This window comes from Oncorhynchus tshawytscha, linkage group LG20 (assembly GCF_018296145.1).
Source record: "Oncorhynchus tshawytscha isolate Ot180627B linkage group LG20, Otsh_v2.0, whole genome shotgun sequence".
Taxonomy (NCBI): Eukaryota; Metazoa; Chordata; class Actinopteri; order Salmoniformes; family Salmonidae; genus Oncorhynchus; species Oncorhynchus tshawytscha.
In genome coordinates, this window is record NC_056448.1 from 39264170 (window position 1) to 39287874 (window position 23705).

Below are 23705 nucleotides of genomic sequence, written 5' to 3' on the forward strand. Positions count from 1 at the left end.
AGAGGACTGGCCTATCCCTCATAGCCTGGTTCCTCTCTAGGTTTCTTCCTAGGTTTTGACCTTTCTAGGGAGCCAACGTGCTTCAACACCTGCATTGCTTGCTGTTTGGGGTTTTAGGCTGGGTTTCTGTACAGCACTTTGAGATATCAGCTGATGTACGAAGGGCTATATAAATACATTTGATTTGATTAGTTACACTTTCAAGTTTTTCCTTCTATATCCTACTGTGAGGTGAAGGATTTTAATCTTGCATCAAATTTGGGCATACAACTTCAGTGTAAGCTTAGCAACCAATCAAAAAATCCAGTCAACTTGTATTTGCATTTCACCTTTTAACAAATGCATTTGTCCAAATAGTTTGCTTAAACTCTGCCCAAAATTCCCAACAGCAAACCACTGGTCATAGTGGCAATGTAAATGTTTTGCATCATAACTATTGTATAAAGACAGACTAAGGACAGGCCAGCAACCTGAGGCCAGCAACCCGAGGGCAGCAATGCACACAATACCTCTACATGAACTACTTGAACATTGTTTACAGCATAGTTTCACTCTGGTTATGAGGAGGATGTGGAGCTGAACCTAATGCAGGGTTTATGATGGCAAAGAGCCATTAGTTACAATCACTGGTGGTTTAGACATGCCAACACTCTCAACACCCATGTCTCTCAACGCCCTGAGACACTTCAACTAGTTTGAACTTGTGTGTAGGTCTTTTAACAATGCCGGTTATGCATCTTGGCTGCAGGTATTTTATTAGGCTACTCACCCTAACTGCACCCTAAATAAAGTGACATAAGGTTCGACAAAAGGATTCCATGTCACTGTAAATTATCTTTCGGTTATAATTGTAAAACACCTGTTCTTCTTGAGGAAATGGTTAAATGTCAGGACATTTTGACTATCAAAATTGGAACGTTCTTATCTTTAAAGCTAGAATCATATTCACAATAGAAGCCCAGATTATGTTTGCAAAGTAGAAGTACATGCACATCAGTATGACCTCACTTGTTTTTCATGTGACAACAGACCTGATGAAAACCATACAATAGCTTATATGCATAATATCCAGCAATAATAACCAGTCTTTCTAAATCAGTTTTCACATGTTTATATTTTATTATGATTCTTCAAATACAACCTGTCACCCATTCTCTTAACATTCAATAAGAAATGTTCTAAAATGTCAAAAAGAGTTAACGGGTGTATAATTGTAGCATTCGTTTAATTTGGCACTCACGGATGTGGAAATTATGTCCCATCCAACCAACCTCTCATTATTTCCTAATTATTTTTCTTATGATGACCAATAGAGTCAGTCCTACTCCCGCTGTGAAAATAATGTTGTTGTTTGACTTCACCATTTCCCAAATTGACTGACGAACAGGGGGGACAGTGGCAGGGACAGGAGGGTCCATGTCAGGAACAGAAGAGACTATGTCAGGGACATGAGGGACCATGTCAGGGACAGGACAGGTGTCAGGGACAGAAGGGATCATGTCAGGGACAGAAGGGACCATGTCAGGGACATGAGGGACCATGTCAGGGACAGGACAGGTGTCAGGGACAGAAGGGATCATGTCAGGGACAGAAGGGATCATGTCAGGGACAGGAGGGACGATGTCAGCGACAGAAGAGACCATGTCAGGGACAGAAGGGACCATGTCAGGGACAGGAGGGACCATGTCAGGGACAGGACAGGTGGCAGGGACAGGAGGGATCATGTCAGGGACAGGAGAGACCATGTCAGGGACAGAAGAGACCATGTCAGGGACAGAAGAGACCATGTCAGGGACAGAAGAGTCTATGTCAGGGACAGAAGAGACCATGTCAGGGACAGAAGAGACCATGTCAGGGACAGAAGAGACCATGTCAGGGACAGGAGGGATCATGTCAGGGACAGGAGGGATCATGTCAGGGACAGGAGGGATCATGTCAGGGACAGGAGAGACCATGTCAGGGATAGAAGAGACCATGTCAGGGACAGGAGGGATCATGTCAGGGACAGGAGAGACCATGTCAGGGACAGGACAGGTGGCAGAGACAGGAGGGATGTGTGGGGGACGTGTTCGTAACCTTTTTAACAACACTTTTACTATCATCACTGCTGCAATGACAATAAAGCAACCAGCTGCCCCTTTCCAGTACCATGACCAGCTTTTCTGCTTTTTCTGTAGTCTGGTTTCTATTTTTTCTAAAAGCTCTCTAACCTGATTGTTGTTGCTGGTGTCATTGTTTTTGAACACGTGGTATCCACCCCTGCATTTCTTAACCAGCTTCTTCAGATTGCTATCCTCGCGGATGAACTGATCTATAGTTGTGTCTTCCAGTCTCTCCCCATAAGTGAAGAGCACCATCGTGTCTCCTTCTATGTTGGCAGATAAAAGCTCTGTGAGTGTCTCCATTACGCTCTTCTCTTGTTCTGTGAAGCGACCCAGCTGAATGACCAGGAGGAAGGCATGGGGACCTGGTTCACACAGAGTCACGGCCCTGTTCATCTCCCCTCTCACTTCCTCCTCAGAGAGGTCACTGTTGGACAGACCTGGAGTGTCCACTACTATCACTCTCTTCCCACACACCTCTCCTTCTTGTCTCTCACTCTTCAGTGTTACTGTTTTGAAACTGATTCTGGAATCAAACACCTTTTGGCCCAGAATGGTGTTCCCAGCTGCACTCTTCCCCACTCCACTCAGGCCGACCAACACCAGTCTCAGGTCATTGATGTTAGCACCTGAAGCAAGAGTTCAGAAGTGAAATAGTGAAATGTGAATTATAGCTTTAGACAGACTGAACAACTGTGTCCAAACATGTTCCTACTGATCAGTGGCATATTTTTGTACCACCAGTATTCACTGCCATTATTTATATCCTCTCAGTCTCCTTTCACTTTTATTTTTGGTGTTTATTTATTAATTTGTAGATTATAGATAGAAGTAGATTATTGACAACACAGCACATTTTTGTTGTATGTTGCATATTAAATTCAACACCATTTCTATTTCAAAATGATTTCCAAACCATAAACTCAATTCAATCATTTTTTTGTCTTTGATTTTATTACAGTTCCACAGTTCACTGAATCTTTTATTTAAAACCATATTTTTGCATGCAATAGGCTATATTGAAGTCTTTCCAACCATTTAAAAACATGTATTTAATGATACTTTATCAAGGAAAACTTTCAGGTTTAAACTGTAAAGTGAAAAATTACAAAACAATAAGTATTGAAGTATATTGGGAAATATGGATATTGAATAAATGGATATACAGTAGCTGTGAATCTTAGAAAGTAGGATATTATGCTACAATTACATAGCCTAGGATCAACTGTACCTGAGACCAAACACCTCAAATGCGTTTTAAAAACGTCAGTATATTTAAAGGTAATAAGAATATTATGCTACAATTACATAGCTTAGGATCAACTGTACCTCAGACCAAACACCTCAAATGTTTTTATCTTTAAAAACTTCAGTATATTTAAATGTACATGTTATGCCAAATAAGTGTGTTTCTGTATAATGTGTGCTCCCCCTAATCATTATGGTTTGAACATTTCAGCAAACACTAAAAGTCTGGCAAAACTGTTGTCTGTCATTGTATTCCACAGGTCCCTTTCCTGAGGGCAACCACAGCTGCTCCAACAAAAGCCGCTCCAGCAAGAGAGAAGCCTGCCATTTTCAAAACTCCATTTCTTCTTTCAGCTATATATCTTGCGTCGTTCTCCATTTCTTGCATCAACTTCTTCTTCGCTTCCTCCAGAGCGGGCCCTTCATATTTCATTTCCAGTGCTTTCATTTCACTCCTTGTCTGCTCTGCTTTCTCTTTCAGAATCCTATCTTTCTCCTCCTCAATCGCTCTCTCAGCCTCTTGGAACATTTTGTTGGTGTAGTAGTGCTGTCTTCCATCCGTTATGGTCATGTTGTTGATCTTCTCAAGCAGCTTAGATACCTGAGAGCGATTATTGCGGTCTCTGTTGTTGAAGGCATGATATCTCCCATGACATGCTTCAAAGACCAAGGTTTTTAAATCTGCACAGACTTCACTTCCCATAATGAATGATTCAATACTTTTCCCCTCTAGATCATCTCCACGAGTGAAAAGCACTATGGTGTACTTTCCTGCCTCTTTGCCAAAGATCTGCTGGAGGATGTTCACCGCCTCTTTCTCCTCGTTTGTGTATCTACCCAGCTGGATCACAATCAGGAACGCATGGGGACCAGGAGCAGCAAAAGTGATGCACATTTTGATCTCGTTCAGTATCTCCTCTTGGGTAGATTGGGTGTCGAACAAGCCTGGAGTGTCGATGACAGCAACCATTTGCCCATCCACATTCCTTTTGTTTTTGTCACACTTCAATGTCACAGAGGAGGAAGATAACTTAGACTTAAAAGTGGTTTCTCCCAAGATGGTGTTTCCTACTGCACTCTTCCCAACTCCAGTCTTCCCAACCAAAACAATCCTCAGCTCATCATTTTTCTTTGGCTGCTCTGTTGGGTGACAAAGACAAGTTCTTCACTATTGGCACAGAATTGTATGTTTGCAATGTTTGCCCCTTTTAAAGGTTTCGATTCATTTGCATTGTCCTTTTGGTTACGGTATATTTTATTGACCATAGATTCATGTGATGTTACTTTGAGTCATATTATTCTTCCGATATTCCATGGAGATCCCACTGAATCACATGACATGTCCAATCAAATAATTTTGCAGTATCAAAAATGCTCTTTATTGTATGTTTTAAAAAGTGTCTCAACATCTTCTTAAAAATCATATAATACTTTTAAGAGACAAAATATATTTTTTAATTCTCCAATGACTTGGGTACAGTTCAAACAACCATCCACATGACATTACAAACAGGGCAGGTACTGCCATAATTCAATACATGTGCAAAAATGTGCAGGAAACTAAGAGATCTGTGCTAATTAAACATGCAGCTGATGGTGTCCTTTTTACCCCGACACATTTAACATAGAGAAAAGCAATGAAAAGCTGGAAACTGGGTACTGGCTTGTGTTTCAGTTAAGTTATTTATCTATTAATGAACAAAATAATCAACTTGAATGTTTAACTTAAGAAGATAAGAATTTCCTGTTTGTGGACAGCACCCTCATAAGTAAAAAAAATATTTAAAAAAAGCTAAAATATTTACAGATATTGACAATGCACAGAGACCCCATTATGAACGGATGTACTTGTTGATGAACAGTGAGTGTCTCTGTATTTATTAATGATTGTGTCAACCACAAAAGATCTGGCATTTCACAATAAAGTAATTTGAATTGAACTGAACTGAACTATATTGGATATACTTAATATACTGTATGTTTGACAGCAGTATTTATACATGTTTACTATTAGTTGAATGAAAAGTTAGTGTAAAGGAGCATACTTTTTGTGTACTTTGACCCGTTTAACGATAACTGAACAAAATATTTAAAGTATTATTGCATTGACCTGATGGGTTTGCACTAGAATAGTCTACTGATATAAATACCAATTCTAGTTGATGATATTATTACATTTAACTTCCTTTCATACAAGTATCATATATACAACAAGAACGTTAATATACTATTAACTAAGTGTACTTACCCATCTGATTATCCAGGGAACTCATGTTTGAGCTGTGAAATCTGTTATGTGCTGTGTTTGTTTGATTTTAGAGTGATCTAACGAATCATTACTGTCTCTATAGCCTTGTGTGCAGGGCGGGCTCTAGCCATGAGGGCCCTAAACACATTTTGGTTGGATGATTGCATGCTGCAACTCAGCGTAAAACACCTCCCCTCAAAGAGGTTGGGTTAAATGGGGATGACTAGGTATCCCCTCCCTCCTCCCTCCTTTCTAACAGCCTACAGAATTACAATAGGCCTAATCAATAATCAGTTTCAATAGGCTTATCAATTTCATCCAATGGTTCATTTCAAGAGTCTTAAACATGTCTGTGTTTCTATAACTGTTATGTGTTTAATACTAAACTATGATTACATTATTTGAGTTATGATTCTGATAGGGAACTACACATGTGGAGTTGTGAAAACAGTGAGTTTTGATACTCTGCATACAATCAATCCTGTGGGCCATTTCCAAATGAGACGTTTGAAAGTGAACTAAGTTAGTAGGCTTTCTTATATGTATCTAAGCTACAGTATGTTATGTTAAAAGTTGAGAACAAGTCTTGTCTTTTTACAGTATTACAGGTCAGGGTGCAAATATATAAGATACAATATCACCATCTACTGTACTTTTGATAAACTGTCTCTGGACCATCAGATGGATGAAGAAAACAGCGAATTCTAATCATGAACTTCTTTGGGTTTGATAAATAAAGTTAGTCCTCCCTGAGACTTCACCATCAGTGTCAATGTTGCGCCAAGAGGGAATTGGTTTCTCCCATGGGAGACCTGAGTTCAGATCCAGCCCATGACATACAGGCCTACAATAACCTTTTTGTGTAATCACAAAAAATCGTATTCTGCTAAATATTTGACTTAAATTAACTTCCTTTTTAGTATTATTAGCTCACAACTTTTGCCAGGATGGTTCGCAAAGCACCCTGGGCAACCCTTTGCTTTTGTTAGTCATTTGCTTGTTATTTAAATTGCCAAATGATACAGCCCAGTTGTGTCCTCAAATCTTGTTTGACATTTTTGGAAGATAATTGATCATATTTTGTATTCCCTTTCTCCATGAGAAGAGGGTATATGCAATTTTTGGGGTTCTAATTGGTGTTCAATTCACTTAACTGTGCTCTCGAAAGTCTACTTAACAAAATATGTGGGACTGTGTTGCACACTGTCTGCCTTTTTGATTCAGCACCACAAACTGTACACGACAGTAATGTTTCCACATTCAAAAATAGTTTGTTCAGCATGGCTTGTAATTTATGCTGTCTAAGTTATTGGAAGTTTGAGGTTCCGACTGTTAAATTGCCCGATTACATTTTGAGCAGCACATCAGTGATAGAACCTACTCCATTCTGGTTAAAAGCAGACAGTGACTTTAATTGCACTGGAAAGTGCCTCATTGTAATATTTAAAAGCTTTTATGTTTTTCATCTTTTCAGCCACCACCTTTTGCTCAGGTCCCTTAAAGGGCCTACTCACTGTTTCCACATAATTTCAACCAATGAAATCAATGTGGTGAAGTTGAATGAAAGTGGAAAACTGATTGGATTTGCAAAAATTAATCAACGTAAGGGCATTTCGTATTTTTTTCCCCACAACTTTTAACCTAAATCCAATGACATGGTGACATTTGTTGTTGATTTCACATTGAATTCACAGTTAGTGGACAACTCAACCAAATGTAAATCAAAACTAGACATTGATCTGACATCTGTGCTCAGTGGGTAGTCTTTAATTTGTTCCCTTGGTGTACTATTTTTCCTTTGTAAGAGAATGATGTCTATACATTTTTTGGTTACAGTCCTTCCATTTCAAATGATTTCTGGTAGCAATAACATTTTATCTTAAGGAAGGGTGCATTGGATCTCCTGTTATTTGCAACACTGCAACACTCACCAAAAGCACTCACAAACTTCTACAGATGCACAATCGAGAGCATCCTGGCGGGCTGTATCACCGCCTGGTATGGCAACTGCACCGCCCTCAACCGTAAGGCTCTCCAGAGGGTAGTGAGGTCTGCACAACGCATCACCGGGGGCAAACTACCTGCCCTCCAGGACACCTACACCACCCGATGCTACAGGAAGGCCATAAAGATCATCAAGGACATCAACCACCCGAGCCAGAAGGCGAGGTCAGTACAGGTGCATCAAAGCTGGGACCGAGAGACTGAAAAACAGCTTCTATCTCAAGGCCATCAGACTGTTAAACAGCCACCACTAACATTGAGTGGCTACTGCCAACACACTGTCAATGACTGTCAATGACACTGACTCTACTCCAGCCACTTTAATAATGGGAATTGATGGGAAATGATGTAAATATATCACTAGCCACTTTAAACAATGCTACCTTATATAATGTTACTTACCCTACATTATTCATCTCATATGCATACGTAGATACTGTACTCTATATCATCGACTGCATCCTTATGTAATACATGTATCACTAGCCACTTTAACTATGCCACTTGGTTTACATACTCATCTCATATGTATATACTGTACTCGATATCATCTACTGTATCTTGCCTATGCTGCTCTGTACCATCACTCATTCATATATCCTTATGTACATATTCTTTATCCCCTTACACTGTGTATAAGACAGTAGTTTTTTTGGAATTGTTAGTTAGGTTACTTGTTCGTTATTACTGCATTGTCGGAACTAGAAGCACAAGCATTTCGCTACACTCGCATTAACATCTGCTAACCATGTGTATGTGACAAATAAAATTTGATTTGATTTGAATGGTTTTTGAGTAAGGATTCAATTCTTTAAATTTTTTAAATTTTAGTCATTTATTGGACACTCTTATCCAGAGGAATTAGGGTTAAGTGCCTTGCTCAAGGGCACATCGACAGATTTTTCACATAGTTGGCTGGGGGATTGGAAACAGCAACCTTTCACTTATAGGCCCAACACTCTTAACCGCTAGGCTACCTGCCGCCCTAGTGTCTTCCTTTTTTATGATGGTAGAATTTAGACCATCATGTCCTCAGTTCTTGTAACATTTGCATTATCTGGGACTGATTCTGAAAATTGTTGCTTTATCAGAGAGAATATGTTTCATTCAATTGCCATGAAGCAATATATCCTCTATTGATTCAATGTTGATAGACATCATGGTTTCAAAGTTAATTGATTTAGAATGTTGCATTTGTTTCATTTCAACATTTACTGATGACTTGACACTCCCATCCTCTGTCTGAGCTATGTTTGTTATTGACAGAATGAGGAAGCCAATGTAATGCTTTGTAGGTTAGCAGTAAAACCTTGAAATCAACCCTATAATTAACAGGAAGCCAGTGTAGAGAGGCTAGCACTGGAGTAATATGATCAAATGTTTGGGTTCTACTCAAGATTCTAGCAGGCATGTTTAGCACTAACTGAAGTTTATTTTGTGCTTTATCCGGGCAGCCGAAAGGTAGAGCATTGCAGTAGTCTAATCTAGAAGGGACAAAGGCATGGATCAGCTTTTCTGCATAATTTCTGGACAATAGGTTTAGGATTTTTGCAATGTTACGAAGATAGAAGAAAGCTGTCCTTGAAATATTCTTAATACGTTCGTCTAAAAAGAGAGATCAGGGTCCAGAGTTAACGCCAAAGTCCTTCACAGTTTTATTTGAGACGACTGTACAACCATCAAGATTAATTGTCAGATCCAACAGGAGATCACTTTGTTTCTTGGGACCTAGAACGAGAATCTCTGTTTTGTCCGAGTTGAAACACAGGCTTCCAGTGTGGGCAACATCTGCTAACTATGTGTATGTGACCAATCAAATTTGATTTGATTAGACTTAGCAATGAAAGTTAACATTACGTTTCCAAATGACATCACCAAGAGGTAGAATATATAGTAAAAACAATAGTGGTTCTAAAACCTTGAGGAACACCGAAACTTACAATTGATTTGTCAGAGGACAAACCATCCACAGAGACGAACTGATATCTTTCCGACAGATAAGATCTACACCAGGCAAGAACTTGTCCGTGTAGACCAATTAGGGTATCCAATCTCTCCAAAAGAATGTGGTGTTCGATACCGAGGTAAAGTTGGTTTTATATTCAGACATTTGGACATTCAACAAACATTTGCCAAAAGTGGAATTTGTATTCAAAACAAAGGTTGTAAGAATATAGAATAAATCGAATAAATTATATCTAGTTTGATGATTCTGTGACAAACTGTGAATTAGTTATTGATTTATACAGCTTTAAATTTCATTTTAAAGAGTTTATGTGTTTCCATCAAATCAAAAAAATATATAATTTTTACTAGGCAAGTCAGTTAAGAACAAATTCTTATTTTCAACAACAGCCTAGGAACAGTGGGTTAACTGCCTGTTCAGGGGCAGAACGACAGATTTTGTACCTTGTCATCTCGGGGATTTGAACTTGCAACCTTTCAGTTTCTAGTCCAATGCTCTAACCACTAGGCTACCCTGCCACCCCTTTTAATACAAAACAAAGGTTGTTAAAGCATGCTAAACATTTATAGAATAAATCATATCTAGTTTAATGTTTCTGTGACAAACGGTGAATTAGTTATTGATTTATACAACTTTAAATTGCATTTTAAAGATGTTATGTATTTCTATAAAATCAAAACTGGAATTTGTATTCAAAACAAAGGTTTTAAAAGTATGCTCGACAGTTATAGAATTAACCATATATATTTTCATGTTTCTGTGACAATCAATTAATTAGTTATTGATTTTTACATTTGTAAATGGATTTTGGCGAATGTCTGTTGAATGTTCGAATGTGTGAATATAAAACCAACTTTACCTTGGTGTAAAACATGGTGTCAAAAGCAGCACTAAGGTCTAGGAGCACGAGAAAAGATGCAGAGCCTTGGTCTGACGCAATTAAAATGTAATATAACACCTCACGAGTGCAGTCTCGTGAAGGTGCTTTGATGGGGTTTAAAACCAGACTGAAGCGTTACGTATATATTATTTGTCTTTAGGAAGGCAGTGAGTTGCTGCGCAACAGAATGGGTGATTTGATATAGGCCAATAGTTTTTTACATTTTCAGGGTGAAGTTTTAGGTTTTTCAATTGAGGCTTTATTACTGCCACTTTTAGTGCGTTTGGTACACATCTGGTGAATAGCGAGACGTTTATTATGTTCAACATAGGAGGGCCAAACACTGGAAGCAGCTCTTTCAGACGTGTAGTTGGAATAGGGTCCAGTATGCACCTTGAAGGTTTAGAGTTGACATCAGTTAAAAACCATTAAAACTTCCAGAAACAGTGTTGGTATTGTGTTATTGTTTTTCATAGGGGGTTATAATGAAAAGCATCACCAATATAGTTTTTAAAATGTAATAGTACAGTCAAAAACTTTATTTAAAGTTAACTTCGTTCTATCTTTGCTAATTTATTTCTATAATTAATTGTTTGCATTTTCAATAAATGTATGTTTAAGCAAGTTCAAAGTATAATTTTCTGATTTTTTTTTTAAATCCAGAAAATAATGTCAAGTAAAAGTCAGGAAGGAGTACTTTTATTTTGAAAATTAGGCGTACAGGAAGGAACTGCCGATGCTAAGTGACAGATGGCTAGCTGTTATGTGAGTGAGTCTGAGGGCAAAATGGCTACAGTTTACAATATGTTTCAGTTAGAAACAACATCTATTATGGCCGTTGTCGTCGAGACGACAATGACAGAAATGGGCAAATTTTTGACCACCGTGCCAAACTCTTACGTTTGCAATCCGGAGAGAGAGGTGAGTACAGAGTTGAGCTAACTGCGTCAAATATGTTTTTAAAGTAACCCAATTAGTTATACATCCGGAAAAAGATCTGCCTCATTGTTCTATCTGTGGCAACGTATAGTACTGTTAACGCGTAACGTTATCTAACTAGTTAAAGATACGTTGTCTAGTAGTTTATCCAACGTTGTGTAACCACTATGCGAATATTTGGTGTAACTATGGCTAAATTAGCCAGCTTACTGCAATTTCCTTATCTACGGTAGTTGTAAGCTAGTTCGCTAGTTAGCTAACTGCTAGCGGTTAGCTAAGTGCGATTTAAAAAATTAAAAAATTCAACTAGGCAGGTTAGATAAGAACAAATTATTATTTACAATGACTGTTCAGGGGCAGAAAGACAGATTTGTAACTTGGCAGCTCGGGGATTCAATCCAGCAACCTTTCGGTTACTGGATCAACGCTCTAACCACTAGGCGGTAGCCGCGTTAACTTAGTGGTTTCACATAATTTTCTTTGCAACGTAGCTGACTGCACAGACAACTAGGTTAACGTTAACTAACTATTTAGGTAACATTTTTTTCTTCTCAATTTCTCTTCACAGCTGTGCACAATTATGAATCTGGTGACAGAGGAGGCTATTCGTAAAATTTGCCAACTATTCCTAGTGGTCTCCTCAAGTTTACAAAATGAGAACGATAAACTGAAGACCAAGGTGGAGCAGATGGATGAAGATATGAAAACCAAGGTGGAGCAGATGGATGAAGATATGAAAACCAAGGTGGAGCAGATGAATGAACATATTAAGGCATTGACTGAGAAGGCTGAAAATTATAGAGCATCACTGGCTAAAATGCAGGCACAAGCAGAACCAAAAGGACCCACGCATATTCTGCTCAATGGAATGATTTTTGCAATTCCACCAGTCGGTGAGTGTTATAGACCTAGCTAGCCAATAGTCATTATTTTTTTCATTCAACTCCGTTAAGAACAACTTCTTATTTACAATGACAGCCTAGTGGGTTAACTGCCTTACTCAGGGGCTGAACAACATATATTTTTTACGTTGGCAGCTCGGGGATTTGATCTAGCAACCTCTCCGTTACTGGCCCAACACTCTAACCACTAGGCTATCTGCCTAGGCTTTAGCTAAAGCTTGTTATTGGTGTTCTTGGCCTACTGATAATTTATTTTCAAATACATTTAGGCCTAAATCACACAATTTTGTGGGAAGGGAAAGGTGAATGTGTGTTAAAGGTAATTATGCTTGTTATGTTTTAGGTCTCTCAATGTTCTCTGGAATGACAGCGGCTTCAACAATGCCAGGGAATGTCAGTCAAGCAAACACTGTCACTAATGCGATGTCAGTCTGTGCAGGTAATCCTTCAAATTATGTTATTTTGAATAATTGTTAGCAAACCAAGGTCTTAATTACTAGGAACCAAACAGAAGCAAATGGGCCAAAACAGGGCATAGGCAGCCAGTGAGAGGTGTCACCACCAATGAGTGAATGGTGTCGTCTGCGTAGATGTAGATCAGAGAATCACCAGCAGCAAGAGCCACATCATTGATGTATACAGAGAGAAGTCGGCTCGAGAATTGAACCCTGTGGCACCCCCATAGACTGCCAGAGGTCCGGACAGCAGGCCTTCCGATTTGACACACTGAACTCTATCTGAGAAGTAGTTGGTGAACCAGGCGAGGCAGTCATTTGAGAAACCAAGGCTGTTGAGTCTGCCGATAAGAATGTGGTGATTGACAGAGTCGAAAGCCTTGGCCAGGTTGATGAATACGGCTGCACAGTATTGTCTTTTATCAATGGCAGTTATGATATCGTTTAGGACCTTGAGCGTGAGGTGCACCCATGACCGGCTTGGAAACCAGATTGCATAGCGGTACGGTGGGATTCAAAATGGTCGGTGATCTGTTTGTTAACTTAGCTTTCGAAGGCCTGGGTAGGATAGATATAGGTCTGTAACAGTTTGGGTCTAGAGTGTCTCCCCCTTTGAAGAGGGGGGTGATGACCACGGCAGCTTTCCGATCTCAGACGATATGAGAGGTTGAACAGGCTAGTAATAGGGGTTGTAACAATTGCGGCGGATAATTTTAGAAAGAGAGGGTCCAGATTGTCTAGCCCAGCTGATTTTTTTTTGGGGGGGTGCACATTTTGCAGTGCTTCCAGAACAGAAACTTTTTGGAGTTTGTGCTACAGGATGCAAATTTCTGTTTTAAGAAAGCTAGCCTTTGCTTTCCTAACTGCCTGTGTATATTGGTTCCTAAATTCCATGAAAAGTTCCATATCGCGGTGGCTATTCGATGCTAGTGCAGTACGCCACAGGATGTTTTTGTGCTGGCCAAGGGCAATCAGGTCTGGAGTGAACCACGGGCTATATCTGTTCCTGGTTCTACATTTTTTTGAATGGGGCATGCTTATTTAAGATGGTGAGGAAAGCACTTTTATAGAATAACCAGGCATCCTCTACTGGCGGAATGAGGTCAATATCCTTCCAGGATACCCGGACCAGGTCGATTAGAAATGCCTGCTCAATTAAGTGTTTTAGGGAGCGTTTGACCGTGATGAGGGGTGGTCGTTTGACCGCGGACCTGTTACGGACGCAGGCAATGAGGCAGTGATCGCTGAAATCCTGGTTGAAGACACCAGAGGTGTATTTAGAAGGCAGGTTGGTCAGGATGATATCTATGAGGGTGCCTGTGTTTACGGATTTGGGGTTGTACCTGGTAGGTTCCATGATAATATCGGTGAGATTGAGGGCATCTAGCTTAGATTGTAGGACGGCCGGGGTGTTAAGCATATCCCAGTTTAGGTCACCTAACAGTACAAACTCTGAAGATAAATGGGGGGCAATTACTTCACATATGGTGTCCAGGGCACAGCTGGGGGCTGAGGGGGGTCTGTAACAAGCGGCAACAGTGAGAGACTTATTTCTGGAAAGGTGGATTTTTAAAAGTAGAAGGTCAAACTGTTTGGGCACAGACCTGGATGGGATGACAGAACTCTGCAGGCTGTCTCTGCAGTAGATTGCAACTCCACCCCCTTTGGCAGTTCTATCTTGGTAGAAAATGTTGTAGTTGGGGATGGAAATTTCAGAATTTTTGGTGGCCTTCCTAAGCCAGGATTCAGACACGGAATGGACATCAGGGTTGGCGGAGTGTGCTAAAGCAGTGGGGAAAAAAACAACTTATGGCGGAGGCTTCTGATGTTAGCATGCATGAAACCAAGGCTTTTACAGTTACAGAAGTCAGCAAATGATAGCGCCTGGGGAATAGGAGTGGAACTGGGGGCTACAGGGCCTGGGTTAACCTCTACATCAACAGAGGAGGAGTAGGATAAGGGTATGGCTAAAGGCTATAAGAACTGGTCGTCTAGTGCGTTGGGGACAGAGAATAAAAGTAGCAGATTTCTAGGTGTAGTAGAATGGATTCAAGGCATAATGTACAGACAAGGGTATGGTAGGATGTGAGTACAGTGGAGGTAAACCGATGCGTTGCCTCCAGAGACGAAACCTCTCATCGTCACGCATCAATTAACGTAGGTGAGGTCTCCGCATATGTGTGGGTTGGGCCAAAAGAACTAAGACATTTTGAGCGGGACTGAGGGCTCTACAGTGAAATAAAACAAAAACTAGCCACGGCAGCAGTAGACAAGGCATATTGACATTAGAGAGGGTCATAAAGCAATCACAGGTGTTGATCAGGAGAGCTGAGACAACAACGGGTAAATGGCGATGAATGGGCAGAGCGGGTCAGCTAGGTACATACAGGACCTGAGTTCGAGGCTGGGGCTGACAGGTAAACAAAATGAGGTATTGTGTTATTGAAACAGTCCAGGGTGCATCAGCTGTGTAGCCGAGTGATCATAGGGTCAAACGAGTAGCAATAGTTGAGTCAGGGTGCTGTTCTGTAGTCACTACTACGCTGGGCAAGCAGAGGACACAGCGTTCAGAAAAAGCTAGCGGGCCGGGGCTAGTAGATGGTTCTGCTGCGATATCGTAACAGAATAGCCTGTTGAGACCACATTGGGAAATCACGTCGGCAGTCCAGTCGTGATGGATCGGCGGGGCTCCGTGTTGACAATAAAGGATCGGATCCAGGCCAACTGGCAAAGGAGGTATTGTAGCCCTAGAATTAGCTGGTATATGAGCCTAGCTCAAGGCTAGCTGGTGCTTGCTTCGGGACAGAGGCGTTAGCTAACAGTAGCCATTCGTTTGCAGCTAGCTAGCTGCGATGATCCGGAGTAATGATCCTGTGTAATGATCCAGAGCGGCAGGAATCCGGTGATATGGTGGAGAGAGGCTGTCCAATATGCTCTGGGTTGTTATCGCGCTGTGTAGACTGGCAGGTGATTGTCCAAGCTAAGGCTGGCTGATTCCGGTGGGGGAAAGGCGAGGACCGCTAGCCGTGGCCAACAAAGACTAGCAGCTAGTTAGCTGGCTAGCTCCTGGTGGAGGTTCCAGTTATAAGGAATAAAAAATAAACTGATCCGTACCACATTACATTGGGTGAGGCATGGAGACTTCATGGATGTGTGCTCTGTTTTATACACCGGTCAGCAACAGGTGAAGCTGAAATAGCCGAATCCACTAATTCTAAGTGTTGTCCACATACTTTTGTATGTATAGTGTAGCTCAGATATAGAGGATGGGAGTGTCAAGTCATCAGAAAATGTTGAAGTGAAACGCATGCAACATTCTAAATGAATTAACTTTGAAACCATGATGTCTATCAAAATTGAATCAATAGAGGATATATTGCTTCATGGCAATTGAATGAAATGTATTCTCTCAGGTAAAGCAACAATTTTCAGAATCAGTTCCAGAAAATTCAAATGTTACAATAACTGAGGACATGATGGTATATTATACCAAGAAAGGAAGACACTAGGGCGGCAGGTAGCCTAGCGGTTAAGATTGTTGGGCCTGTAAGTGGAAGGTTGCTGTTTCCAATCCCCAAGCCAACTATATGTGAAAAATCTGTCGGTGTCGTTGAGTAATTTTGCTGGAAGTTTTTATGGTTTTTAACTACTGTCAACTCTTAACAAAACAGGATTTAAACATGTTTTGAAGATGATGTTCATATCCACACGTTTGCTTCTGTACTGTTTTTAAACTATAGAAGTCAATGGGGGGTGTTACAGCAACCTGTTACCTGAATCTAGACGAATGTAAGATAATGGTCAAGCTGAAACAAAAGATTCTGAATCAATGGTCTTGGAAACCGTGTCTATGGATGAAATAGATTTTTTTTTGTCTATCAAAGTGGACTCAATTGATGGAAACAAGAACATCAAAATAGTCACTTAGATACAGATCATGATGTTGACAATCATAACAACTGAAACTGTTAACGTTGAGACTGGTGTTTTGCGAGTACTATTTAATGAACCAACCAATGAGCTGGGCTTTACGGGAGTATCCGGAAACCATGTTTCGGTCGCAAAATGTAGCTACTAACCTTGTACGACAGCATGCCTTTTCATTTTGGACAAAAAATTATAAGGATATTCAGAGTTATGAAAACTGGTTGTTTTGCAAATGTTGAACTTATATAGCTACTAATACTTGGAAAGCTAAATCAAAGTCCAAGTATACAGATTTGACAATATTCTTGCAGAAAAATGGAATGAGTGATGGTTGCTGATAATGGACCTCTGTACGCCTATGTAGATATTACATTAAAAATCAGCTGTTTCCAGCTACAATAGTCATTTACAACATTTAATATCTACACTGTATTTCTGATCAATTTGATGTTATTTTAATGGACAAAAAGTGCATTTTTAAGTGACCCAAAACTTTTGAATGGTAGTGTATTTCGGGTCTGGGTGGGAAAGCCCCAGGTCTATTTCAGAAGGGGTCCAACTTTTTGTACCCATGAAGACCTCTAATTGGGTAGTCATAAATGTAAGATTATAATAACTTTCAATTTGCAAAAAATAACATTCTGAACCAATGCTTTACTTTTTCTTTGCACACATTCGGAGAATTTGCCAAGCTGCTGAAATTGCGTGCTTCCTAACTTTAGGCTATGCGATTTTAAAACCATCCACAATTATATTTTGGGAGACCCTAATGATCCTCTGTGGCTATATCATGCTCTGTGGTTTAGTATTTTGAATAATTTGATTTATTTCTGTAGACAGGAGTAATTTACATATTTTGGGCAAATGTAATTAAATTGACTTAGGGGGAAGCTTAGCTAACCTATTGGACGCGCTGCCTATGGGGAAGGGACTACCTCAATGTTTGTTTTCACTTTCCTTTGCAAAACGTTTTGCTACAGTGTGCACTACTGAATATGGACCAGTTGTTTGAAAACAATTCAAAGGCTTGTAAACGTATGTTTATTTTAATGCTAATGTAAAAAAAAAAGATTCAGACTGGAGTCCTGTCCAGCTGCTTTATTTGTACATAATCAAGATGCCTCATGCTACATAAACAGAAGATCTATAGGCTCCGGTTATATGGGCCTTTCTAACTCGGACAAGGCTACTTATTTTTAATTAATGAAATTAGTTTGTGTAATCCTCATTTGTAAAACCTGCTTAATTTAATTTATAGTTTTTGTGTGTGTGTGTGTGTGTGTATAAATGTGTGTATATATACTCATAATCCTTTTGTCTTTAGGTCCTGCAAAGGTTTGCAGTAAACCCACAGAGATGTCTTCATTGGAGAATGACTCCTCTCTGGGAGACACAGATGGACTGAATACAGACCCCTCACCAAGAGACACTGAATCCAACGTTGAGCATATGAGAGCTGCTCTGCCAGGGAGCAACGAGAGAGACGGCCATGAAAGCCAGAAAAACAGCAATACTATTAAAAGGATGCGATCCAAAGAAACCAAATGCTTCAAGTGTGATGTTTGTGAGAAGACCTTCAGCCGGAACAACCTACTGGTACAACACAAGCTAACTCACACAAGACCCTTCAAGTGTGATGTTTGTGAAAAGACCTTCAGCAGGAAGGGGTCACTGGAAGCTCACAAGCTAATTCACACACTGGTACATCAGATGTTAATTCACACAGAAGAGAGGCCATTCACTTGTGGTCAATGTGGCAAAACATTCAGAATGTCCAAGCAGCTCGAACATCACATGTTGCGTCACAGAGAAAAAACATTCAGTTGCAAAGTTTGTGGAAATGTTTTGTCTACCAAGAAAGATCTGAAACGACATCAGCTTGTTCATGCAGTGGAGAGACCGTTCAAGTGCCTGACTTGTGACAAGGGTTTCACGTCAAGGAAACTGCTTATCGAGCACGAGAGAATCCACACCGGTGAAAAACCATACACCTGTGCTGTGTGTGGAAAGAGTTACAGACAGCATGGTGGCCTAAATATTCATATGCGAACACATACAGGTGTACGTCCGCATTCATGTTCAGAGTGTGGTAAGGGTTTTATGACAAGCAGCAGCCTCAAAAACCACATGGTTGTTCATACAGGGGAGAAGGCATTTAAATGCGAGACATGTGGAGCTGCTTTCGGCCATAAAGCAAACCTTCAGAGACACCAAGTGCTCCACACAGGGGAGAGACCGTACAAATGTGAAGTGTGTGGGAAAAGCTACCTTCAGTCCACCGACCTAAAAGCTCACATGCACCGTCATGGGGCAACCAAACCATTTATGTGTGACCTATGTGGGAAGACTTTTATGTACAATTTTCAAATGAGACGACACAATCTAAAATGGCACACAGCTGAAGGAGAGAAGCAGAGGGAACGACAGAGAAGAGAGAGAACGAGAGAGAGAACCGCCAGGAGAGCGGGAACCTCAACAAAGCCATTCAGTTGTGACATATGTTTGAACGGCTTCAGCTCCATGCTAACTCTGAAAAACCATCAACGAAGTCACACGGGACAAAAGCAATACTCTTGTTCCATTTGCGGAAAGAACTTTGCCTATAAAAATACTTTGGACTACCACATGAGACTTCACAGTGGGGTGAAGCCCTACGCTTGTAAATTCTGTGAAAAGAAATTTGTTCTTAAGCAAGCTCTAGAAGGACATGAGCGAACCCATACAGGTGAAAAGCCCTTCAAATGCAGTTATTGTGACAAGACTTTCTCAGTCAACACCAATCTCAAAAGGCATGAGAGAGTCCACACGGGAGAGAAGCCATTCAAATGTGACGTCTGCGGGAGAGGTTTCAGCCAAGCCAACAACGTCAAAGCCCACATGCAAGTCCACACTGGAGTTAGGCCTTATTATTGCAAGAGATGTGGAAAGGGCTTTTCTGACATAAGACACTACAAAAACCATAGCTGTAATGGTGTGGCAGCAACACGTGATCGGTCTCGTAAATCTTCAGACCGTTCTTTCAGAAATAAAGGAGGTGAAGACCGCAGTGCTTGTCATAATGCTGCTGTGATGTCGACTCAGTGATATAATCTCTATCATTCACAGTGAGGCAACTTCCTGCTTTCAGACATCAGGAACAATGAGGATGTATCTGTAGGGTTAAATGTTCTGGGATGGGTTTCTGGAAAGCCTCATAGGAAATGAATGTGTGCTTTAGGAAATGAAATGAGTGCCTGCTGTAATGCTTGGAGATATTGCTGTAAGTCTTAGGGTCAATGTTCATGAGGCCAAATTCCTCAAAGACATGACTGTTTATTTCTGACATTGTACTGAATTGTTTAAGATTTTTCCTATTTTTAATTTTATTGTATAAATCATTAAACACCTAATTCATGTAAGTCATTCACATTTTGTCTGTCATTTTGTCTCCTTTGCCAAGATAATCCATAGGATTTCTGTTTGAGCTATACATACTTTTTATTGCCACCAGAGACTCTGGGTTCGCGCCCAGGCTCTGTCGTAACCGGCCGCGACGGGGAGGTCCGTGGGGCGACTCACAATTTGGCCTAGAGTCGCCCGGGTTAGGGAGGGGTTGGCCGGTAGGGAAATCCTTGTCTCGTCGCGCACCAGCGACTCCTATGGCGGGACGGGCGCAGTGCGCGCTAACCAAGGTTGCCAGGTGCATATTGTTTCCTCCGACACATTGGTGCGGCTGGCTTCCGGGTTGGATGGCGCTGTGTTAAGAAGCAGTGCGGCTTGGTTGGGTTGTGTATCGGAGGACGCATGACTTTCAACCTTCGTCTCTCCCGAGCCCGTATGGGAGTTGTAGCGATGAGACGAGATAGTAGCTACTAAACAATTGGATACCACGAAATTGGGGAGAAAAAGGGATAATTTTTTTTAAATAAAAAAATAAACGCAACATGAAAAGTGTACGTATTTCTCTGAAATTTTGGCCTGAATTTTTTTACATCCCTTTTAGTTAACTCCTTTGCCATCCACCTGACAGCTGAGGCATGTCAATAAGCTGATTAAACAGCATGCTCATTACATAGGTGCACCTTGTGTTGGAGACACCAAAAGGCCACTCTAAAATGTGCAATTTTGTCACACAGCACAATGCTACAGTTTTCACAAGTTTTGAAGGAGTGTGCAATTGGCGTGCTGACTGTAGGAATGTCCACCAAAGCTGTTGCCAGAGAATTTAATGTTAATATCTCTACCATAAGCTGCCTCCAACTTTGTTTTGGAGAATTTGTCAGTACATCCAACCGGCCTCACAACCACAGACCACGTGTAACCATGCCAGCCCAGGTCCTCCACATCCAGCTTCTTCACCTGCGGGATCTTCTGGTACCAGCCACCTGGACAGCTGATGAAACTGAGTGTTTCAGGCTGTAATAAAGCCCTTTTTGTAGGGAAAAACTTATTCTGATTGTCTGGGCCTGGCTCCCCAGTGCCCACCCCTAGCTGCACCCCTGCCCAGTCATGTGAAAACCATAGATTAGGGCCTAATGAATTCATCTCAATTGACTGATTTCCTTATGAACTGTAACACAGTAAAATGTGATATTGTTTCATGTTGTGTTTATTTTTGTTAACTATATAGATAGATCTCTTGGCATTAATGCACCTGAAGCCCTTTATTTTTTTTACACACTGATGTTCAGTGGCATCACTCACTGTCTTTTGGTGCTTGGTTAATTTCAATTGGGAGTTTGGAATTAGCTTGGGAATCCAGGATATTTTTATTTTTTTACAATCATTCTCAACAAAAACCTTGCATCAGTTCTACTTTTACAATTATTACATTTACAATTATACATTTATAATTATTTACAGTACCTGTCAAAAGTTTGGACACCTACTCATTCCAGGGTTTTTCTTTATTATGACTATTTTCTACATTTTAGAATAATGGTGAAGACATCAAAACTATGAATTAACACATGGAATCATGTAGTAACCAAAAAATTGTTAAACAAATCAAACATTTTATATGGCTACAGAAGGATAACGCTAGCTGAAGTATCTTTGCCAATACCTTCTTAGGGCTGAAATCCCTTTAATGGGATCGATATGACAACAGCCAGTGAAAGTGCAGGGCGCCATATTCAAAACAACAGAAATCTCATAATTACAATTCCTCAAACATACAAATATTTTATACCATTTTAAAGCTAATCTTGTTGTTAATCCCACCACAGTGTCTGATTTCAAATAAGCTTTACAGCGAAAGCACCACAAACGATTATGTTAGGTCAGCACCTATTCACAGAAAAACACAGCTAAGCCTTCGAAGTAGAAACCGACCACAAACCATTGGTGTCAATCATGTCTAAGCCACTGAATGATTGTCCAATGAGAATCCAGAGAATGTTGATCAGACTGCAAAAGTATGATGTGAAGATGATTTCCATACCGGGAAAGTTCATGTTTGCCACTGACACTCTTTCTCCAGCAGTCGACAAAAAAGAGAGCGCCGACACATAGAAACATTGAGATTCAGGCCTACATCAACATGATCGTAGCACCATTTCCTGTGTCTTCTGAGAAAATGGAGCAGATCAAACGAGAGACCTCAGCTGACCAAACAATGACAGAGTTGAAAGAAACAATACTGATAGGATGGCCCACACAGAAAAACAACTGTCCAAGAAGAACACAGGATTACTGGATGTGCAGAGCGAAGCTCACCATTGTGAATGACATAGTGTTCAAAGGCAACAAGATTGTCATTCCCATGACACTACGCAAAGAAATGCAAAATAAAAAAGAAAGGTGGCCCACTTGAGTGAGGAATAATACAAATGACGAGCAGGAGAAGTAATGTACTGGTCAATAATGAACCAAGAAAATCGGCCAGACCACTGCTTTATGTGAACTGTGTTTACCTACAGTCGTGGCCAAAAGTTTTGAGAATGACACAAATATTCATTTCCACAAAGTTTGCTGCTTCAATGTCTTTAGATATTTTTGTCAGATGTTACTAGTGTCAAAGGCTTTTAATGACAATTACGTGAAGTTGATGCAAAGAGTCAAATATTTGCAGTGTTAACCCTTCTTTTTCAAGACCTCTGAAATCTGCCCTGGCATGCTGTCAATTAACTTCTGGGCCACATCCTGACTGATGGCATCCCATTCTTGCATTATCAATGCTTGGAGTTTGTCAGAATTTGTGGGGTTTTGTTTGTCCACCCGCCTCTTGAGGATTGACCACAAGTTCTCAATTGGATTAAGATCTGGGGAGTTTCCTGGCCATGGACCAAAATATCGATGTTTTGTTCCCCGAGCCACTTAGTTATCACTTTTGCCTTATGGCAAGGTGCTCCATCATGCTGGAAAAGGCATTGTTCATCACCAAACTGTTCCTGGATGATTGGGAGAAGTTGCTCTCGGAGGATGTGTTGGTACCATTCTTTATTCATGGCTGTGTTCTTAGGCAAAATTGTGAGTGAGCCCACTCCCTTGGCTGAGAAGCAACCCCACACATGAATGGTCTCAGGATGCTTTACTGTTGGCATGACACAGGACTGATGGTAACACTCACCTTGTCTTCTCCGGACAAGCTTTTTTCCGGATGCCCCAAACAATCGGAAAGGGGATTCTTCAGAGAAAATGACTACCCCAGTCCTCAGCAGTCCAATCCCTGTACCTTTTGCAGAATGTCAGTCTGTCCCTGATGTTTTTCCTGGAGAGAAGTGGTTTCTTTGCTGCCCTTCTTCACACCAGGCCATCCTCCAAAAGTCTTCGCCTCACTGTGCGTGCAGATGCACTCACACCTGCCTGCTGCCATTCCTGAGCAAGCTCTGTACTGGTGATGCCCCGATCCCACAGCTGAATCAACTTTAGCAGACGGTCCTGGTGCTTGCTGGACTTTCTTGAACGCCCTGAATCCTTCTTCACAACAATTGAACCGTTCTCCTTTAAGTTCTTGACGATCCAATAAATGGTTGATTTAGATGCAATCTTACTGGCAGCAATATCCCTGCCTGTGAAGCCCTTTTTGTGCAAAGCAATGATGACGGCACGTT

General features: G+C 40.8%; 2 protein-coding genes across 3 annotated transcripts; one reads left to right on the forward strand and one right to left on the reverse strand.

The window, feature by feature from the left end:
* Positions 1 to 1095: 1095 nt before the first annotated feature.
* Positions 1096 to 5758, reverse strand: LOC112220024 (GTPase IMAP family member 7). 2 transcript variants are annotated; one of them, XM_024381578.1, is made up of 2 exons: positions 5599 to 5758; positions 1096 to 2731 (listed from the first exon to the last, which is right to left on the reverse strand). In XM_024381578.1, the coding sequence occupies exons 1-2, from the start codon at positions 5621 to 5623 to the stop codon at positions 1278 to 1280; spliced, it is 1479 nt and encodes a 492-aa protein (XP_024237346.1). In that variant the 5' UTR covers positions 5624 to 5758; the 3' UTR covers positions 1096 to 1277. The 2 variants fall into 2 exon arrangements, with proteins under 2 accessions (XP_024237346.1, XP_024237347.1); XM_024381579.2 differs by lacking the exon at positions 1096 to 2731 and adding an exon at positions 3030 to 4490 and having other exon boundaries at positions 5599 to 5754.
* Positions 5759 to 11153: 5395 nt separating this feature from the next.
* Positions 11154 to 20073, forward strand: LOC112220025 (zinc finger protein 665). The gene is made up of 4 exons (XM_024381580.2): positions 11154 to 11369; positions 11956 to 12280; positions 12633 to 12728; positions 17996 to 20073. Exons 1-4 carry the CDS (start codon positions 11199 to 11201, stop codon positions 19753 to 19755), a joined length of 2352 nt encoding a protein of 783 aa, XP_024237348.2. The 5' UTR covers positions 11154 to 11198; the 3' UTR covers positions 19756 to 20073.
* The last annotated feature ends 3632 nt before the right edge of the window (positions 20074 to 23705 follow it).